The following is a 20858-nucleotide window of genomic DNA, read 5'->3' as shown; positions in this document are numbered from 1 at the left end:
CCCTCATACAGACTGCAGCTATCCGTGTCCCCCGGGGTAAGGACAGAAACCTCCCAACCCCTCTCCAACCTACGATCTTGCTTCCTCTCGGGCATCCCCTTCTACCAGAGTCATCTGCCTGAACACAGGTTGCTGACATCACTCCCCTACCTCAAAGCCTCCCAGAGGTCACCAAGGTCACAGGACAAAGGCTGGACTCCCCAGCCTGGCGTGTGAACTCTCTGGGAGCCAGCCCCAGCCTACCTTTTCAATCTGACCCTCCGCCCTGCTGCCCCTGCAAATATGACACTCCTGGCTGACTTCACTTCCCCCTCCAGAGCCTGGGTTTAATATCTGCTCTATCATCTACCAGCTGTGTGACCACCGGCAAGTTATTTAACCTTTCTGACCTACCGTAAAATAACGCTAATAATAGTATCTACCTCCTAGGACTGATACAAGGATTTAATGAGTTTGGATTTGCAAGGCATGACAGGTCTTGGCACAGAATAATGCTGGGTGTGCTGTTATTATTCCTACCACTGTTCTCTCCCTCCAGGGTCTTCTTCCCCAGCCCCATATCTGCAGAATACAGGCCTCTGTCTTTCAAGACCCCTCTGACATGCCACCTCCTCCACAAATGCTACCCAGACCCCCCGGAGCACCATGGTACTGTCTGCATTACTTCAATATCATAGTTATTTCTGTTCACCCTTCACCAGACATCAAGGGCCTGTAGTTAGACAGGCCCCAGAGGAGTTCTTAGTACATAATGTGGCAACATGATTAGTGAAAGTACACAGGCTCTGGGGTCTGAGAGTCTTGAGTGCACACCCTGGCTCTGACACTACTAGCTGTGCAATCTTGGGTAAATTACTTAACCTCTCTGAGCTCCAGTTTTCACCTTAGGAATGAGAATGACCATCTCGGTCTCATAGAGTTGCTGTGGGAATAAATCCGATAACCTCTGGACCCCCTGACACAGTGTCTGGCACAGAGGAGACCCTCAGTGAAGATTAGTTTCCTTTTTACCTTTAACCATGTGAATTCACATCTTCCACAGCTTGAACGTAAACACCTAGAGGGCAGGGGTCATGCCTTCATCCTATAAGATGAAGGGAGAATTTGTGAGCTCGTCCAAGATGCTCCCCAAATATTTGAGCATCAATCATCTGAGTGGTCCTGAGGGAGGTCAGCAATGCAGGGACTGGGGCAGGGGCCGGTGCAAGCAGGAGGGCTGGAATGAATTTTTATTTGTTGCTAACTTTCCTCTAGGTAAAGCTTCTGCACCATACCTCCTTCTTTTTTTTTTTTAATAGATAATTTTAATAAGTCTATATTCATTTTGAAAATTGAGTCAATAATCAAAACCTTCCAAAAAAGACATCACCAGGCCTAGACGGTTTCACCAGTAAATTACACCAAATATTAAAGGGAAGAAAGGCTACAGATCCTCCATAATTTTTCCAGAAAATAAAAGCAGAGTAACACTTCCTAATTCATTTTATGAGGCTAGTATCACCGTAAAGTTAATCAGATCAGTTTGCCGGATCGCGCTGCTTAGCGTATCTATGTTCATATGATTTTTTGCTGGCTTGATCTATCAGCGACAGAGGGATGCTAATGACTCCAACCGTATTGGTCCATTTCTCTTAAATTTCTCAATATTTTCCTTGCTTCCTTCTTAAAGTGGAACGAATTACGCAGCTCCCAGGACCTTCCTGTCCCACAGTCACCTCCTGAGGCTGTGAGACACTGAGGCTCCAGAGACCAGCCGGACCCAGCAGAAGCTCTCTTCTGGCTGCAGGAGGGAGAGGGGAAGTCATCCCGTCCAGGTTCCAGCTCTGTTTGACTTGCTGAGCATGGCCGTCCCCGTAGGCTGCATTCCGTGGCCTCACGCCAGCCTGGTGTGTAATACGCTCCAGCCACCCTCTCATTACCTAATGCCTTCCTAATCTGCAGTTTACGCAAGATGAGTGCAAATCTCTGAGAAACACTAAGAGAAACACCAGACCAGGCACTTCCCCGGCTGGCCTGCACCCTGCATTGGGGCTGGCGGTTTCATCGTGGAGATGCCTGCTTTTCGTTACCATATGGGCCACTTGGTACGGGACTTGGAGCTCCGCTTCTCACACGACGCTCCCCCCAGTCTGTACCTTCACCCCTTCTCTCTCATCACTCACATTGGACTAAAATGTCTATTGTACATGGAATGGTGGGCAAAGCCTTATAACTTTCAGTAAAGCAGATCTTTCAACCAATGGTGCTGAAACTATTGGCCGATCAATATGGAAGAAAAAAAACAAAAAAGCCTTGCCCTTTATTTCATATCATATATGAAAGTTCACTCAAAGTCTCAAGATGTATCATTGACCCAGATATAAAACCTAAAACAAGGAGCTTCCCTGGTGGCGCGGTGGTGGAGGGTCTGCCTGCCGATGCAGGGAACACGGGTTCGTGCCCCGGTCCAGGAAGATCCCACATGCCGCGGAGCGGCTGGGCCCGTGAGCCATGGCCGCTGAGCCTGTGCGTCCGGAGCCCGTGCTCCGCAGCTGGAGAGGCCACAACAGTGAGAGGCCCGCATACCGCAAAAAAAAAAAAACCTAAAACGATAAAACTTTTACAAGAAAATAAATGCGGGATAGAATCTTTGTAACATTGAGCTAGGCAAAACTTTTCTTAGAAAGTACATGAACCATAAAAGAAAAAAGTGGTAAATTGGGCTTTAAAAAAATGTAAAACTGCACCTCCTCAAAAAGCATTCTTTAAGAACATGAAAAGACAAGTTATGTTCAGGGAGGAACTATGTATTTGCAAAACATGTATTGGATAAAGAACTTGCATCTGGAATATGAAAAGAATTCCTACAACTCAACAAGAAAACAAACATCCCAACTGGAAAATAGGCAAAATACTTGACCAGATTCACCAGTTCACCAAAGAAGAGATGCAGAGGGCAAAGAAGCGCTGGAAAAGATGCCAGACCTCACTAGACATTAGGGAAGCGAAATTTAGAACCACAGCAAGCTACCACTACACGTCTACTAGGAAGGCTAAAATATGAATTAATTGATTAATTAACTAATTAACTGACAATACAAAATCTTGGTGAGGATGTGGAGCAACTGGAACACTCATACATTGCTTATGGGGATGCAAAACAGTATGGCCACTCTGAAAAGCAATTCAGTGATTTCTTACATCAAGTCAAACATATGAGCCAGCAATTCCACTTCTAGGTATTCACCCAAGAGAAATGAAAACATACATTCACACAGAGACATGTACATGAATGTTGATGGCAACTTTACTCATAATAAGCCCAAATTGGAAACAACCCAGATGTCCTTCAAATGGTGAAGGGGTAAACAATAGGTTTCCATCCACACAATGGAATACTATTTAGCAGTAAAAAAGAACGAACTAGGATACATACAACAGCATAGAGAAATCTCAGAAGCGTTTTGCCAAGTGAAAGAAGGTAGACATAAAAATTTTTATCTGTATGATTCCAAATCTCTAGAGACAGAAATCAGATTAATGATTGCTAGGGGCTATGGATAAACAAGGAGAGTGACTACAAAAGGCACAGGGGAACTTTTGTGGTGACAGAAATGTTTGAAATCTTTATTGTGGTGGGACTCATACAGGTGGAAGCATTTGTCAAGTCTCATCCACGTGTACACTAGACAAGGGTCAATTTTACTGTAGGGAAATTCTACCTCAATGAATATGACTTTTAAATAACAGAAAGTAGAATAAAATAAAATGCAAATCTGATGGAACCTGTCCTCATCATGGAGATAAAATGACACCAGTAATTGTAACAGTCAACGTGCAGCAGACACTATCCTAAGAAATTTACACCCATTGTTTCATTTAAGCCTCAGACAATCCTTGCAGGTCCTCAAACACAGCAAGCACTTTCCTGTCTCAGGCCCTTTGCACTTGCTGTTCCCTTTATCTGGAATGTTCTTCCACTAGATGACTCCATCTCCCACATTCCTTGGGTCTGTATTCAAAGTCACCTCCTCAGAAGAGACCTTCTGTCCCCATTCTATCTAGAATAGTGCCTCAACCTATCACTCTGTATCCCTTACCTAGTTTTACTTTCTTCCCAGATCTCAGTAGTACCTGCCATTACATTGCACATGTTTTGTTTCTATCTCTCCATAAGAATGTCATTTTCATTTGCTCCTTCTTCCATTCCAACACCCGCTGCGTGCCTACCCTGCGGTACGTGTGGGCAGAGCAAAGCTCCCAGAGGCAGAAAGTTCCCACAAGGCCGAGATAGTGTTGATCGGTCCTGTCTCCCTCCCAGCACCCCTTCTCATAACCTGGGAGGGGTCTCTGCAAGGGCCTCACCTGTTTAAGAGTCACAGAATTTGCAGCATGAAAAGAGCACTGGTCTTGGAGTTAAGACACCTTTACACCAGCCTGGGAGCCCCTGAGCCGGGCACATCACCTAACAAGGTCTCAACTTCCCCACTTGCAAAATGATTTGAAGCGTGTTCTTTGGATGTTAGCATGAATAGGAATCCCCTAAGAAATTGATGTAAAATGCATGTCCTTTCCCAAGAAAATGGGATTCAGCAGATCATTGGTGGAGTCAGGAAATCAGCACTCTTAACCCTCACCCGGGGCAATCTGACAGTCTAGGGACCAAATGTTGGATATTGATAGTTTCAAATAATTTTTGAGCTGCAAAAGTCTTCCTCTAAATATTATTTTATGTAGAAACCATAGATCCAGCGCATAAATTGGAGAAGCTCTGGGCGGGCGAAAGGAACAGAATGATGCTGACTCCTTCTCAAGTGTTTCTCCCTCCCACTCCCGCCAACTCACCATGCAGTGGCCCCAGACACCCTAGCGTTCCTTGGAACACAGTTTGAAAACCACACTCTAGAGCTCTCTGATTCAATCATTGCACAGATATTCATGAGTATCCGCCACTCTAGTCATTCTTCCAGGTACTAGGTATCCAACAATAAAAACAGGTAAGTCCCTGCTCTGACAGATTTCACATTTTATGGAGATGGCCTGCTTGCTTGCCATGTGCCAGACACCGTTCTAAGGGCTGTTCGTGTATTAATTCATTCAATTCTCACCACATCCCTATCAGACGACTACTACCATTAGCCCCATTTTACAGAAGAGGAAACGGAGGTCTAGGGAGATTAAATAAGTTGCCCAAGATCACACACTAGAAAGTGGCACAGTCAGGATTTGAACCCAGAGATTTTAGCTCCGGCCAACATGTCCTTCTAAACTCCTGCCCAGTTCTCAGAACCTCTGCTCTATGAGCCCAGGAGGTATGTGTGAGCCCACCTGAGGCATGTAGGTGCCTCTGCCTGCCTCACCAAGTGTGAGTTCAAACAAAACCCTTTAGCACCCAGGCCCTGCGGGGTTAAGACTCCAGCACTGGGCTCCAGGTGAAACCGGACCCCACATGACTTCCAGTTGACGCAAGTGGCCTTCTCTACCTGCAGGGACACCGAAAGCCTCATCTCTGGGGTGTGGAAGAATGTTCTCTTTGGCCCGGGTGCTGAGTTTATTCTCACCACTGCACCGCCTTGGCCAGCTCTTGGGAAGATGACTGGGTCCAGCAGCTCTGCTGGTGTTCCCAACTTGACAGGGTGACATTGGTGCATCTGCAACCAGAACGCCAGCACCAAATAAGGAAGCAGCACAGGGACACAGCCAAGTGAATGCTGAGTAAGAGTAGAGAGCACACGGACTGGCAAACTCTTCCAACAGGAGGCTGGGGAGGGAGCTTAGAGGTCATTTACACACAGGCCACTCATTCTGCCAACTGGGAAACCAAGGTCTTATTTCAGCTGTGTTCTCAGGCTCTGGCCGTTGCCTCTCAGGTTGAGAAAGGTGATGGGACTGGAGGCAGGCAGACAAGTCCATATCCCAGTCCTGTCTTTAGTGAGCCCTGTGACCTTGAGCACTTCACATCTGAGTCTCCGTTCCCCATCTGTACAAAGGAGATGATAATATCCCTCAGAGATGCCGTGAGGATTGCAAGAGATGATTCCTTCAACACACCCAATGCCAAGCAGCTACTCAGTAATATTAGTTCCTCGCCGCTCCCCTCTCCTGGATTTACCCCAAATATACCCATTTTCAGGAATGACCTCACCTTAGCTGAGGCTTAACAGGTCTCTGTTTGAAAATGGGTGGCGATCTCATGTTGCCCTAATTGGTCAACAGCGTCAGCTTCACCCAGGAGCTGGTTGCAAATGCAGAGTCTCTGGCCCCACCCAGCCCTGATGAACAGAATCTGCATCTTAACAAGATCCCCAACCCCACTCATGAGAAGCACCACTAAGCATATTTTTTTAATGAGTTGACTTACTGCTTTTGGCCATCATTGACCCCAGTTGTTGGTAGCCAGCATCTGTTGAGACTTTGATACATGGCAGGCATGTGGGAAATGTTTTACGGGCATGATCTTATCTAAACTGCACAATCTCAGGAAGTGCGAATGCTCACTAACCCATTTCACAGATAAGACAACCGAGGTGGGTGAGTTCCCTCCGCGGGTAAGTTCTAGAGCCGCACCTCAAATCCTGGGCCTCTGCAACTCCACGCTCCTCCCTTTGCCACCCTGCTGGCTAGAACTAAGCTACCTCGGCCTCTGCAGAAACTGGGCATGGGTTAATTTTTTTAATCCCTGTTCTCCTTGTGGGGTCCCAGTGAAGCCTCTTGGGTATCTGTGAAATGGCAGTTTCAAGTCCCCCCGGGCTCCCAAGGTGGGTTTCTGAGACGCTGGAGGAGCTGGCCAGCTGGGCGAAGCCAGAGAAGCCAGACTGCTCTCTGCTCACTTGGACTGACTAAGGCCAAGGTCACCAGGCGCCCCCCGGGGAAGCAGGTAGTGGGAAGGCTAATGCTCTGGGCACTGCCCTGCTCCCCGAGACTGGCCCTCCCATCTAAGCTGCCCCCTAGAACAGTCAACACTCTGACCTGGCAAGCCTGCAAGCCAGAAGGAAAAGAACAGTTATGACAAAGGAGAGAGGGGGACGTGTAATAATGACAATGGGAACATGGGAACACTAATCTGTGACCGAAATCCCAGGCCAGGCCCTTTGTGTGTTTTATCACCGATCCTGCCCGCAGCCCTGCAGCTCTGCAAAACACTTATTTTTATGTACCCATTTTACAGATGAGGAAATGATGCGTCAGAAAGATTTTGCAACTTGCTGAAGGCCACAGACCAAGTAAAGAGGGAGGCTGGGATCCAAATCCAGGTCCATCTGACTTCCCAGCCTGGATTCTTTCTACTTTGAAGGGATTTGCCTGAATTTCAAGCCACCTACAAGGCACCTTGACCTAGACACTGAACAGCTTTACTTCATGTAACCCTCACCGCCACGGCATTGGGGACAGGTGGCATTATTACTGCAACTGAAGCAGGGAGCAGTCACGTGACTCGTCTGGGTCGTACAGCTAATTAGCTATGAAGCTGGTATTTGCTACCAGGTCTCTCTCACCCCGAAGTTCAAGCTCTTTCCTCTTTCCTGCCAGCTCTGGGAAGTATAAAGTGTTTTACCCCAAGAGATCTCAGGGTCTACTGACGTGATAGGACTTTAGTTGTGGGAATAAATATAAAAGATGAACATCTGCCAACATGGGGGACCAGGTCACTCACACGTTAAGAGCATATTCATTAGCATGAGACGCCTTATGTTCAGATCCCATTTACTAGCTGTGTGACCTTGAGCAAGTTACTTACCCTCTCTGGGTTTTCATGTACCCACCTGTAAAATGGGACAAATAAGAGTGCCTTCCTCACAGAGTTGTTATAAGAATGAAATGAGGCCATGCCTGTAAAGGGCTAAGGCAGTGCTGGGCAGGTATGAGTACTCAGTACACGTGGGTTCCTATCATCACAGTCATTCTAATTATTCCCTTTCTGTGTTCATAGTTGGCACAGGACATCCAGCAGTGTGTCGAAAGCATATTGAGTGTTCAGGGGCTATCCGTGAAACGTCCTCCACAAATTCACTTCCCCAGTGAAGAAGTGAGAAAGGTGCTGATCAGCAAGAACTTGGAAACCAACTCTGACTGCAGCTACTGAGAAAGAAAATTTCAAATACAAGACGAGCGTTGGCTGCGAATCAGCTATTCTTTCCCCTCTCTCAGGCTTGGCTTCCCCATCCATAAAATGGGGGGAGTGTGGGTGAACCTGCCTCCCGGCTGCTGACAGCTACAGCTCCACAGGGAGCGGGTTTGGTGGCTCTTCACCTCCCAAAGGCCTCCTCGCGTGTAACGGGGATGGGAAGTCCGTTTGGAGTGTACTTGAACCCTGACCCCACAGGCCCTCGCGGTCCAGCCTTCTACTGGGGATGCGCCTGCTGCCTTCTAGCTAACGAGGCGTGGAGTTGAGATCATGACTGAGCTGCACAGCCACGGGCCTGGCTCGCCGGGCTGTGCTGACCAAGTGCGACGGCCAGGTGAGGAAAGTGCTGGGGACCCTCATGTAGTCACTGTCTGAAAGGACAGACCTCAGAACCGATGTTTTCAAAATGCCGTGCCTTACGTCCAAAATTTTTCTGGCTCACTCCATGGACGTGCCTGACATTGATCTCATTTGGGTCCAGACACATTCTAGAAGGTCACGCACAGCACACCAGCTTGCACCCAGGAAGCTGAGCTGCAGGATGCAGGCGCGGGGGTGGGAGCTTGGTCAGGAGTGGCCCGGCTGCTGTTTGGCTGTGGCTTCCCCAGTCTCAGCCTTGGTGTCCCCTCCTAAAATGGGATAAGTGTGGACTAAATCTTTTTTTTATAGTAAACATTTTATTTGGAATAATTTTAGATTTACAGAAAAGTTGCAGAAATAGTACAGATAGTTGCCGAATATCCCTCCCTCGGTTTCCCCTGATCCTATCATTTTACATTTCCGTGGTACATTTGTCCCAATTAAGAAACCAACAGTGACACATTATTACTAATTAAAATCCAGACTTTATTTGGATTTCACTCATTTTCTCATTAACGTCCTTTTCCTTTTCCAGGATGCCACGTTGCATTTAGGACTAAATCGTTTACAAAGTCTCCCAGTTCTAAAAACCAAGAGGCAGTAAGCCCTCATGGTTAAGAGCTCTGGATGAATGCTGTGCTGTGTGACTTTGGATAAATCCCTCACCCTCTCTGAACCTCAGTCTCTTTATCTATAAAAAGGGGATGATACCAGTACTGCTTTATAGGGGTGCTGTGAGGTAATTTGTTAATTCACGTGAAGCACTTAGCACAGCTCTTAGTACGCCATGAGGGCTCTGTTGATAAGTCTCAGCAAGTAGACATCCTAGACTAAAGCAAGGAGTAACCCAGCATATGGTACACTTCCTGGCAAAAAATCTCCCAGCACAATGGCTGCTCCAAAAAGAAGATATCATGTTGCTGGTCTAGCACATCAAACCCAAAGTGTAAAGCACCGGACTGGAAAAGGCAAAGATCTGGAGTCAAATAGGCCTAGGTTTGAGTCCCATCCACCCACTGCATGAATTTGGACACACCGTTCAGCCTCTAGGTCTTGGCATCCATATCTGCTAAATGGGAACAAATCATTCACTTCACAGGGTTGCTGAAAAGATAAAATGAGACGCATACTGTCAAGCATCAAGCAAGACTGAGGTGTGATATTTGTGAAAGGGACCATCTTCCTCTTTTCCTACCTCTTCTAGGAACCATAAGTCATTGACTGCTACTGGGATCTTTAAGAATCCACTGAAATCTCATATGGGTAGTTCCCAGGGCTTGGTAGTAAGATCCTACTCCTCTTTTTTTTTTTTTTGGAGGGGAGCCAAAGTCATATTGAACAGCCAGTTCCATCATCTTCATTGCTACAATGCCCTTTCTCATCCAGTATGAAATTTTCATTCTAATTTCACGCTGCCTGTGACTAGTTTTAAAAGGAAGCATAAAGCTATTCCGATGGTCCCTCTGACAAAGATTATTGTAGGCCCTGTTTTCACAGAATCAGTCTCTTTTCACAGAATACCAGCTGAAGAGGCCGAAGAAGTCAAAGAGTATCACTCCTGTTTAAAGATGAGCAAATGAGAGCCAGAGAGGTAGATCTGCTTGTTCAAGGTCAAATAGTGGAAGAGCTTCAGAGCTAGGAAGAGACCCCAGTCACAAGATCCCGGCTTCTGTGCTCTCGGCTCTCTGACTTGGAGGCCCATTAGGCTCTGAGGTGCTGGAGGACATCCCTCCATCTATCCATCCACACATCCATCCACCCACTCGTCCATCCACTCACCCACCCACTCGTCCATCCGCTCATCCACTCACCTACCCACTCATCCACTCAACCACCCACTCGTCCATCCGCTCACTCACTCACCTACCCACTCATCCATCCGTGTTGGTACTGGACACCTTCCTGTGATAGGCACTGAGCTGAGTGCTGAGAGCCAGGGGTGACAAAGACGGTCACAGTCCCCAACTTCATGGAGCTTTCTCTTCACTGAGCTACGACTGAGTCTTGGTCATCTGTTTCCCAAGGGTCTACCACAGTGCCTGGCACATGGTAGGAGAATAGTAAATGTTTTTTGAATAATGGATATCTCTCATCTTCAGTAATGCTCCCACCTTTATAACTGACGTACTGAATCCCTGTGAAGACGTTGAGGGGGCTAAAATCTCAGTATCTGTATTTGTCTTGAACCGTCTTCTCCAGTCGTCATTCTTACCAAAAGAAGTTAAGCAGCCGTGTGCAGACATAGCCGCAACATTAGACAAGGAGTAAAAGACCTGAGTTTATGTCCCAGCCCTGAGCTGCTTACTTCTAAGTAGCTCCTGAAAGACATTCGAGCCTGTTTTCTCATCTATCAAATGGAGGAAATAATATTTGACTCGCCTATTTCACTCGGCTGCTGTGAATATAAAAGGAGAGAGAGAAGGAGAGGGAGAAGGAAAAGGGGAGAAAAAGAGTGAAAACTTCTAGAGAGTACAATATGAATAAACAGTCATTGATATGTTACTTGAATGATTTATGTTGAGGGTACAAGAGAAAATAAAAGTGATCAGCCTTTTAACCAGTACTCGGTACACTCTCCTTCCAACCTTCTATAATGTAACTGGTTGTGATTGCCCCAGATTTGTTCCAACCTTTGAAGAGATTAAATTTATGGATTTGTGGCATCACGTGTCATCCCAGCCAATCCTGACCCATATTTCTCTCCACTTTGTTCATGCAACGACAGTACAAAAAGGTGCTGTAACCTTAATTGCTTGCAAAGTATTTTGAAATCCTTAGATTAAAAAGCTCTGTGAAGTCCAAAGTATTAGCCTTCTGTGTGCCCAAGGAGTTGTGCAGAGCCTCGCCTGGGTTCATCAGGGCAGGGAGAAATTGCAGTGTATGTTCTGAGGACCCAGGAACTTTGGGGTTTAAGGGTCTTCTTCGTGGAATGGCCCTAGATCAACTCCCAGCTTCCTAGTCTCTTAGCCACTCAGGCATCTGACCATTCCTTGTGTTGCTTTGTGCTTTTTCCATTTCTTAAGTTCCTGGGTCACGAGGCCTGAGTTGCACTTACTTTGGTGTCATAGGTCTCTTTCCTGAGTGATCTCAGCCTAAGTCCTAGAAAGGGTAACTGTGTCACCTGTAATCTCTGTATACCTTTTCATTTAAGCCCAGAGTGATGACTTAATCCTCATTCTAACTTTTACCATTAGAACTTAGAGTTAAAATTCTGTCCCATGGTGGTAACCCTTGGAGGAGGTGTCAGGTAGGGACTGAAACGGGCAGGAGGGGGCTCCTGGGGTCCTGGCAGTGTTTTGTTTCCTTGCCCTGACTGTAGGTTAGGCCAGTGTGTTTGTTTCGTGAAAATTCAGAGCCACACACTTCTACGTGCATTTTTCTATATACTTGTTACACTTACAATGAAAATATTTTTTTAAAAATCACTCTGGGGCATCCCTGGTGGCGCAGTGGTTGAGAGTCGCCTGCCGATGCAGGGGACACGGGTTCGTGCCCCGATCCGGGAAGATCCCACATGCGCGGAGCGGCTGGGCCAGTGAGCCATGGCCGCTAGGCCTGCGCGTCCGGAGCCTGTGCTCCGCAGCGGGAGAGGCCATAGCAGTGGGAGGCACACATACCGCAAAAAAAAAAAAAAAAAAAAAAAAAAAATCACTCTGGATGCTGACTTCATATAGAATAAATTCTGATGTGATAGTGAGGCTATACACCTAATCAAATCAAAATCCTTTCTTTCTCTGCCTTTGTAATTCAATATAATGTTGCTTTCAGTTTTCCTTCCTTTAGTTCCATTTTCACACTTACAGGAAAAAAGGAAGAACCTCAGCCGTTTTAATTAAGTCTAATGGGGGAGGTAAGCGGGGAGGTTGGTTCTCATCAGAAGTCCTGTGATGCCTTCAGGGATGTATGTGGACCTCTGAAATTACAACAAAATTCTGTTGGATACACATGTACATTTTTCTGAGAAGTGTCCACGATTTTCATCAAATTCTCAAGGGTCCCTGAACTAAAAAGGACCATAAGTCAGAGGGACTCTTACAACTCAAGACTCTTTTATGTGTGCTCCTCTTGAAATGTTTCTCAACTCTAAATTCAACCCATAGCCCTCACCAACCTGATTCACCAAATTGGTTTCACCCATCAAAATGAATGTGCTCACTTCAATGGAAAAAGTGAATGGGCTCAGCTGTCAAAGGTCATACATAATAATCATCATCTGTTTACTTCTCCGTCTCCTCCTTGAGATCCCAGGCCCTGATGCCAGAGACCTTTGCAGCCTCAGTGTGAAAGTGCACCAGGCAGTGGCAGATTGGACTCCAAAGAAAGTCACTGCACCCATTTACGAAACCAGATTTATTAAAATTTCTCTACAAGTCAGAAACAGCCGTCTCACATATATACACATGTACAGGAAGGATCTAGTGTTTCGAAGCCCCAGCCAGCCCAGAGTCCTCAGCCGGGTCATGTATCACAGATACAACATTCAAGCAACCACAAGAACGTTAGTGGGACAGAGGCTTCTGTCCTCCCTCTTCTCCAAGTCCCATGATTCTGTCAAGGTAATATTGCCAATGATCATTCACATTTCACGTGGCCTTAGACACGCAGGTTATTCAGACAGACACAGACAACAGAACAAGCGTCAGAGCCAAAACAACAACAAAAAAATCGGACATATGTATAAAAGGTACACTATATGTACAAAGTACACAGTACGTGAGGTATACACGGTATTCTCACAATGCATGTTAGTAGTTTGCCTAGGCGTAGCCCTTAAAAGTGACTGCCTGTTTTTGTGCCATTTCTCAAAATACAGTATGTTTGGTTTACCCGTTTAATCACCTGATTTCAGTACTGTCTATTTACTGATATTTCATCTGTACTTGTTTTTTTAATGCAAGTTGCAGTTTCTTTGTTAAGCTCTATCTTTTGTAGGTAGTGAGTTCCCATCTCTGGAAGCATTCAAAAAGAGGTTGCAGACCCAACCTGTGAAAGAAGCTGTGTGTCGGGGGGCGGATTTCTGCATTGGGAGGTGGCAGAGAAACGAAAGAAGTTGGACCAGATGACTTTTAACGTCCCTTTCAAGTTTAAAGATTTGGGGCTTGCTATTTCATCCCAGATACTGATGATACAGATGTATTCATAAGCCACACCACATCTGAAATATTCACAACCTGTCACGCAAAACTGCAGACCATACCCATGGGGGTGGTTAAAGTATAATTCTGGAAGTTAGTCCGAGAACTAAGACTAACCAAAATTCACTTTCTCTGAAGCACAAAGATGTTTAACATTTGCTCTTGGGAGAGGGAGTGGAGAGCCTTCTTATCTTTCTCCTCCTAGACAAAATGCTCCACCCTGAGATGGTCTTGGGGAAAAAAGTGAAGGATAAATGCTAACATATTTGAGGGGAACCAAGAAAGCTAATGGTTTCCAAGTGCTCAAATTCTTGTTAAAAGTCTCCAGTCTCTCTGTCTGAGCTCAGAGTTCTAAAATAGCCAGGAGTTTGAATCTTTTATGATACTTTTCCACAGTTAGCTGGTAAGTGCTTTTATAGTGAAGGGATGGGAGGGCGCATTTCAAGGTCAGAAAAGAAGGCATTAGTGCAAATGAGGTCTTGGCAGGAAATGGAGGAGAAATTCTGGGTTCGTGGTTCAGGCAGGCTCCTCTGCCCCTGAAACAGTCTGCTCCGAAAAGATGAAGAAAGGGTGAGTGTTAAACCAAACCAGAAAAAACAACTTTCCGATCAGAGAAGCTAGGGTAGCAAAAGTCTGGCTACCAAAGACAAGTTCGAAGATGGCAGGTTTATTGGCCCAAATTATTTGTCACCCTGTTAAAAATATGGTTATTGCCCAAAATGCCATTGTGCGATTCATTTCCTCTCCCTTTAGAATGTTCATTTCACTTGATCACATGCTGCAGGATATCCATACTCCTTGCCACCTGTAAAAGATGCGGAACCCCCATATCTGACACAGGGACAGCTGGCGAAGGTTCACTAAGAGAAACAGCTCTGCAGGAAAGGCCTGTCCATCTTTAGAAATGGAAATGCCATGTGTGAGAATTATGAGGTTTCTGAGGTTTGGGGATTAGCAGAAGAAGGAACTGATGTCACTGTCCTCCTGGTACTCTGGAACAATCTGGTCGGAAGTTCCTATTTCTGAGTCGACGTACCCAGGCTCCAAGACAGACTCGAACCAGGGATGGAGTAAGATCTCCGGAGCAGTGAGTCTTTCTGAAGGCTCCCGTCTCAGGAGGCTGCGAATGAGGCACCTGGCTTTGGGGGAAATGTGGTCAGGAATGCAGAACTGTCCACGTCGGATTTTGGAGAAAAGGGCACTGGGGTCTGAGTCATGGAAGGGGTAGCGTCCCACCAAAAGGGTGTAGAGCATCACCCCGAGGCTCCAAACGTCCGCTGCCTTTCCGGAGTAGGTCCCTGTGGTGTTGAGAATCTCGGGGCTCACGTAGGCTGGGCAGCCATGTTTGTCTGACAAAGCATCATCTTCTCCCTTAATTATGTGTGTATCTTCTAGACTTTCCAGTCTGAGCTGGGTTCTGTAGGAGAGAGGAAACAAGCCATTACTTCCAGCTACTATGAAAACCAAGGCCTTCCCAATAATAGCGCCCACAAGTACTCATCGCAAAGGCCCAAGGAATGCCAGTTACCCCTTCATCCAGTTAGCAGTGCCTTGCATCACCCTGGAGGACTCAGGATTTCACAAACCAATACAAACTGCAATAAACATTAGCAAAGTATTGAGAGAGAGCCTGGGGTGGAGGGTATGATGCAAAGCCCCAAATACTATTCATTATGCTACAGCTTATAAGACATATCCTAATAGGGGTTACACAATTTACAAAGTTCACATTGCAGCAGTGGGAGCCTGTCTCAGGGGAATGCTGACATTTCTCCAAAAGCTATCAGGGAAGAGCAGCTTCTCCTACTGCTTCAGGGAGAGCCTGGGCATCCTACAAGCCGATCTTATCTCTTATCATGCCACTGACTGCCAGGGCTACTTGGACCCGTTGCTTGGCATTACAGAACACGGAGCCCAAGGTCACTGTTACTGCACACAGGTTGTTAGCACTCCTGTTCACATCGATATATACACACAGAGGGGATTCTGTCCACCTGAGCCCAAGCCATGACGCCATGACGGGAAATGTACATGGAATGTTAATTACATTTATTGGGATGTTTAATTGCAAAGAATGCTTAGCCTGGACAGAAAGGACAAAGAAAAACATCCGGTGGATTTGAAAGATGCAGGAGCCCTAAAACGCCCTCATATGTGTGCACACACACACACGCACGTACACACACACGCACGCACACCCTAGGATGGCACATCAACACCTGAGCTCATTTACTCAGGTAAGGGTTTATCTCTTCAGGTTAACAACTAAGGTTTGAAACATCTTTAGTTAAGGCTCTCTGATGAAGCTGCAGGTGCCTCCTTGTTCAGATCCAACCACTCAAGCCTCTTGGCTCCCCCAAAGCCCAGAGCCATGTGGGGAGTCTCCAATACATGGTGATCACTTATGCTCCCCCCAGCTTCTCTGAAACAGCCCTGTGTCAGTAAGTCACTCGCTGCGAAGTTAGACGCAAACATTTGGTACGGGCTACTGGGTCAATTCCTTTTCCTCTCAAAGGTCTAGTTCTTTTTTGTTTTTTTTTCTTCTTCTTCCTGCCTTCCTGTTCCCTGGAGTGTAGTATACATGTGCTAACTTCAGTATGTCCTCAGCCTGACCTCCCCCGCCCCCCGTCCCCCCCTCCCGTCGTTATGTAAAATACCCATTGGTTCTGTAAACGGAAAATATGACTCAACCCACACTGTCTGCCACTGATTGGCTGCTGTAGTGCTAAAACCCTGCACCTGTGCTGGTTACACGAATAGCGTCAGCCTGTCATTGCTTAACCCTCGGGTTGCCAAACTCCACGCACATGACATTTGCCTGTGCAATAGCAGATTTCAACAGTAAGCAAGGAGGTGTGTAAGGTGTGTTTCAGAAAATACATCACCATATCAAAAGGGAGTGTTCCAGGAATTGGAAACTTCTTCAGTACCAACACTTTGCTTTTCTTTGCTAATCAGTATGATCCAATGACTCTTGCAAGGTCAGACACAAAACCATGCTTTCTGGCAACTCAACCCTATACTTTTTCATAGGACCTGAAGTCAAGGGTAAAAAAAACACAGGTGGGGTGAGCCCTGCATGAATACCTACAACGAAGTAACACACACCCACCTGTGCAATTCTACAATGGTATTGCTTTTAATCTTTCCACAAGGGATGTGGCCCACCTCTTAAAATCAGGTAAGGTTTATCTCCTGTGGCTTCCTGAATTCTCAACTGAAACCTCAACTCTGAATCTTAATGTCACATTATTGTCTTATCGAGCTCATCTTGTTCTTTATGAGGTAAGCCATGATCTATATTTAGCAACCAATTCTAGCCAGCTTCCATTTCTCATTCAACTGTGGCTATCTTCTGAAGATACATCCAAACAAGACGTCTAAAAAGTCAGCAGAGAATGGGGAGAAAATATTGGGGGCCAAGCCTGACTCATAATAGGAGTGTAGTGTGAAGGAAAGGGATAGGTTTCTGCAACTACGACAGTCTGACCAGCTCTGTGATACTTACTAGGTACAATAAATAAATAAATAAACAGGGGGGGAAAAAAACAAGAAAAAAAAACCCACTCGGTATAAACAAGGATTTGAAGACATCCTCTAGGAATGGATGTTGTGAAGGGCAGACTGACATTTGTACCCCAGGAGAACTGACCTTTCTGACAATGATGGGGAATAAACCTGATCCTGGGGTGGAAGCAGGGAGGGCATCCTGTCCTCACGTGACATCCCACAGATGCACCAAGGTGTCCCCAGGCCACGTCCACAAGGGTGCAGAAAAACCAACTTTGGCTTTGGCCCCTCTGGAGAGAGGATTTCTAAAGACTAACTCTGAGACAACTGAGCCCTTGGTGTTGTTTTGAACCAACACCCTGCACCTAACTGCTCGACCTGCACCCTCGTTTTGGAGTCAAAAGGCACAGGAGAGGCTGTGGAGGCCGCTCACCTCTCCTCCGTGGAGAAGACAAACTTCCTAAGCTTTAGGTCCCCCAGCACGATGGCTGACTGGTGGCAGTGGGCAACGGCAGAGACGATCTGCTTGAAGAGCCGGGCAGCCTCCTCTTCCCGCAGCCTCTTCCGGCTGCGCACGTAGGAGTGCATGTCCCCAAAGTCCCTCTCAAAGAAGACATAGGCTTTGGTTTCCCCAAGGATCACTTCCACAATGCCAGTGATGTTCCTGTGTGAGGGCAGCTGGATGTAAGGCCGGATTCTGTCCTGGTAGTGTTTAATGGGAAACACCTGCAGAGAGAAGGGGACTCACTTAGGAGGCTAGAAAAGCAGAGGCTGCCTCCCAGATCCTGGGCTGGGCTGCAGTTCTCAGTCTCTGGGCTTTGGTTGAAAGTGAGGCTCCATTCATTTACCCCAACCTCCTGCAACCCCTGTTAGCTCTGCAACCCCACCTGATGCAGCCTGGGCTACTCCTAACACCCAAAAGCAGTAGCATCTAGGGCTAGCAAATCTCCAAAGAGCTACCATATGGATGGTTTAAAAGATATCTTCTAGGTATGGCCTTCCGGCTCCAGAGAGCTAAGCTCCTAAGTCCCCACCCTCTGTGGCCCTTTCTCGTTGGCAGGTAATGCTGTGCAAAGTGGCTGATAGAGGTCCCCCTGGGATCTCCAGGAGCAGCCTCTGGAAATGCATGACCTCCTGCAGACCAGAGAGAGCACAGGACATGGTGACTCTGCAGCCTCCAAGTGGAAGAACATACAGCTGGAGAACGTACAGCTCTGTCATTACTCAGAAGGAACAGATGACTCCAAGCGCAAGACTGTCAACACAGCCCTAAGGAACCTGCCGAGGCTGTGACTCAGGTATAAGTAGTCTTGAGTTAAAATTCCCACAGGAGGGATACGGGATCCTCTCGGGAGGGGGGGGGCGGTTCATTTGTTTACTTATCTCCCCCCCCCCACCAACTCCCATCCCCACTTTCACTCGGGACATGGGTAGCATCTTCTCTAAGAAGCTGGCTGGTCTCTTTAAGGGCCTTTTGTTTAGTCCGGTTACTCATATCCTAGACTCAACTGGAAACGGTGACACACGGGCTGTCACCATCTGGATTCAGCTATTATCTGCTCGGAGGAACTGGAAGGGGTTGCACAATGACCAGACCCACCCCACCTCTGACGCTCGGTTGCTCCGGCACCAGCTCGAAAAACCTTTCCGCTGCCCCCCTCCTCCCACCCCAGCCCACACTCATACCCTCTGAGCTCTGTTCCCCAGCCATCACGAAGAAAAGATTTTGCCCCCCTTTAAACTGGGCTTGATCACACACGTGAAGTTTCGTTCGGGTCGGACAGTAGGTGGCAGCAGCGAGGCCAGGGAAGGGGAGCTCGGGGGGGTCAGGTGAGTTGCGGAAAACCAAAGAGCGACTTAAACTGAGGGGTGACCCTATGTTTCCGGTGAAAACGAGCAGCCCGGAGGCTTCTCCAGGATGTCTGAGGCCCGGGTGTCCAGCTCGCAAAGGGTGCATGGCCTGTGGGAATGTTCTGCGTCTGTGGGCGCTGGAGGAGAGTGCGGAGGATCCTGTTTGCAAGAGTTGTATCCCCTCCAGGATGGAGCCCCTTATGTTCAAAGGAAAATTGCGGGCCGGAAAAGCAAGACATGAATGGAAGCGAGGGTTCCTAGTCGGTGTGGGCTTTCCAACATTTCTATTCCGGCCAAATACCCCCCGCCCTCGCTGGAAGACCCTCTCAGACTACTCTCTGGGGAGGACAGGGTTCCGGTTCCAGCGCGGGTTCCAGCCGGAATCCCCAAGACCGGAGCCCAACACGGACTTCCCGCCCCCTTACCACCCACGGCTGAGCCCGGGTGCCTCGCAGCCCCAGCAAGAGAGTTGCCAGCTGCTCCAAGCTCCAAGGAGGCACCCACAGCAGGGCGTCCTTCCAGAACGAGGGGCGGGGGAAGCGAGGAGAATGGGAAAGGGGGAATGGCATGGCCCTGGAATCCATATCAATTCCACAACTTATGTGGAACGCCACGCACTAAACTCGGCGCTAAGCAAATAACATAGATGTTGTAAAGCAACTGAGCACCGCACTTCCTCTCGACCCCCAAGCCCCCACTATACCACTCCATCCGAACCCCTCAATCCCCAATAGGGTGACCCTGGTCAAATGCTGCCTTAACGGGCTCAAACCCCCTTATCCGCCTTGCCCCAAGCCCAAGCCCTGATAGCACCTTCGGCCCCCGGGCGACGGTGGGCGAGACCCCAAACACCTTTGCCTGCCACCGGGTCCCCTCACCCCGCGACCCCCCGCCGGGTCCCGGGTCCCGGCCCCTGAGTGCCTACCTTGCAGCGCAGCTCGCGGCCGGTGTGGAGGCACAGCGCCCGGGACACATGCTCGCGCTCGGCCAGGGGCAGCAGCAGGTAGTCGGCGATGCGGCTGGGCCCCGGCTCGCTCCCGGAGCCGCCGCCAGCCCCCGGAGCGGCGGGCGGAGGCTGCGGGCTGCAGGGAGAGCCAGGGGGGCTGAGGTAGTCCGGGGGGCTAGAGCACTCGGAGAGACGTGGGCACTTGGCCGCCACGGCCGCCGCGTCGTCCGCGTCCAGCAGGCGTTTGGCCGGGGCGCCCCGGCCGACCGGGAGCAGCAAGGCCGGAGCGCGGGGCTGCGAGACGCCGCTCATAGCAGAGCGCACGGGACCGACCCGCATCCCGTCCCCGGCCGGGGCGGCCCCGGCTTTGTACGTCCTCGGATCGGCGCGGGAAGGTGCAACTGGGTCGGCGCCGGCGCCGCGACTTACTCCAGCCCGCGGGATGGAGGTTGCAGACGGAGCTTGGTTCTGCCCCCACGGGGGGCAAAGCCGGAGCCGCTCCCGGGCGCTCGCGGTACACGCGAGGACCACGGTGGCCGCGCGTCCGGGGAAAGGAGGCCGGTTCGGGTCCCCGGATCCCCGTGGGTACCGGCTCGGGGAGCCTCGCTATTGTTGTAGAGGCTGCCGACAGTCGGGGAAGCAGAGGCGGCGGCGGCCTCCGAGGTCCGGAGCAGCGAGAACAGGATTCCGCAGGCTCGGCGGAGCCACGGAGCAAATGCGCTTCCCGAAGCAAGAAGTGCCGGAACGAAAGCCGGACCAACTTTTCCGCGGCGCCCGGGATCCTACGCGCTCCGGGCTCCCGGCGTGAGTGTGCGCGAGACAGACGCGCTCGGAGAGGGTAACTGAGTGTGAGTGAGTGTGTGCGCCGCACCGATCCCGGCCAGTGCACTCCTCCTTCTCCTTTTCCTCCACCTCCTCCGCCTCCCGGTGACTCACGCTGTATACACATACA

At 48.7% G+C, this 20858-nt stretch overlaps 1 protein-coding gene across 1 annotated transcript; it reads right to left on the bottom strand.

Annotated features, from left to right (window-relative positions):
* Positions 1-12799: 12799 nt before the first annotated feature.
* TRIB1 (tribbles pseudokinase 1) lies at positions 12800-20272 on the bottom strand. The gene is made up of 3 exons (XM_024741258.1): positions 19886-20272; positions 17543-17835; positions 12800-15016 (listed from the first exon to the last, which is right to left on the bottom strand). The coding sequence occupies exons 1-3, from the start codon at positions 20243-20245 to the stop codon at positions 14551-14553; spliced, it is 1119 nt and encodes a 372-aa protein (XP_024597026.1). The 5' UTR covers positions 20246-20272; the 3' UTR covers positions 12800-14550.
* Positions 20273-20858: the final 586 nt, after the last annotated feature.

The sequence above is a fragment of the Neophocaena asiaeorientalis genome, unplaced genomic scaffold, assembly GCF_003031525.2.
Source record: "Neophocaena asiaeorientalis asiaeorientalis breed wild unplaced genomic scaffold, Neophocaena_asiaeorientalis_V1.1 scaffold177, whole genome shotgun sequence".
In the NCBI taxonomy this organism is placed as follows: Eukaryota; Metazoa; Chordata; class Mammalia; order Artiodactyla; family Phocoenidae; genus Neophocaena; species Neophocaena asiaeorientalis.
The sequence above is the reverse complement of the archived record's forward strand: the minus strand, read 5'-3'. Positions and strand labels throughout refer to the sequence as shown.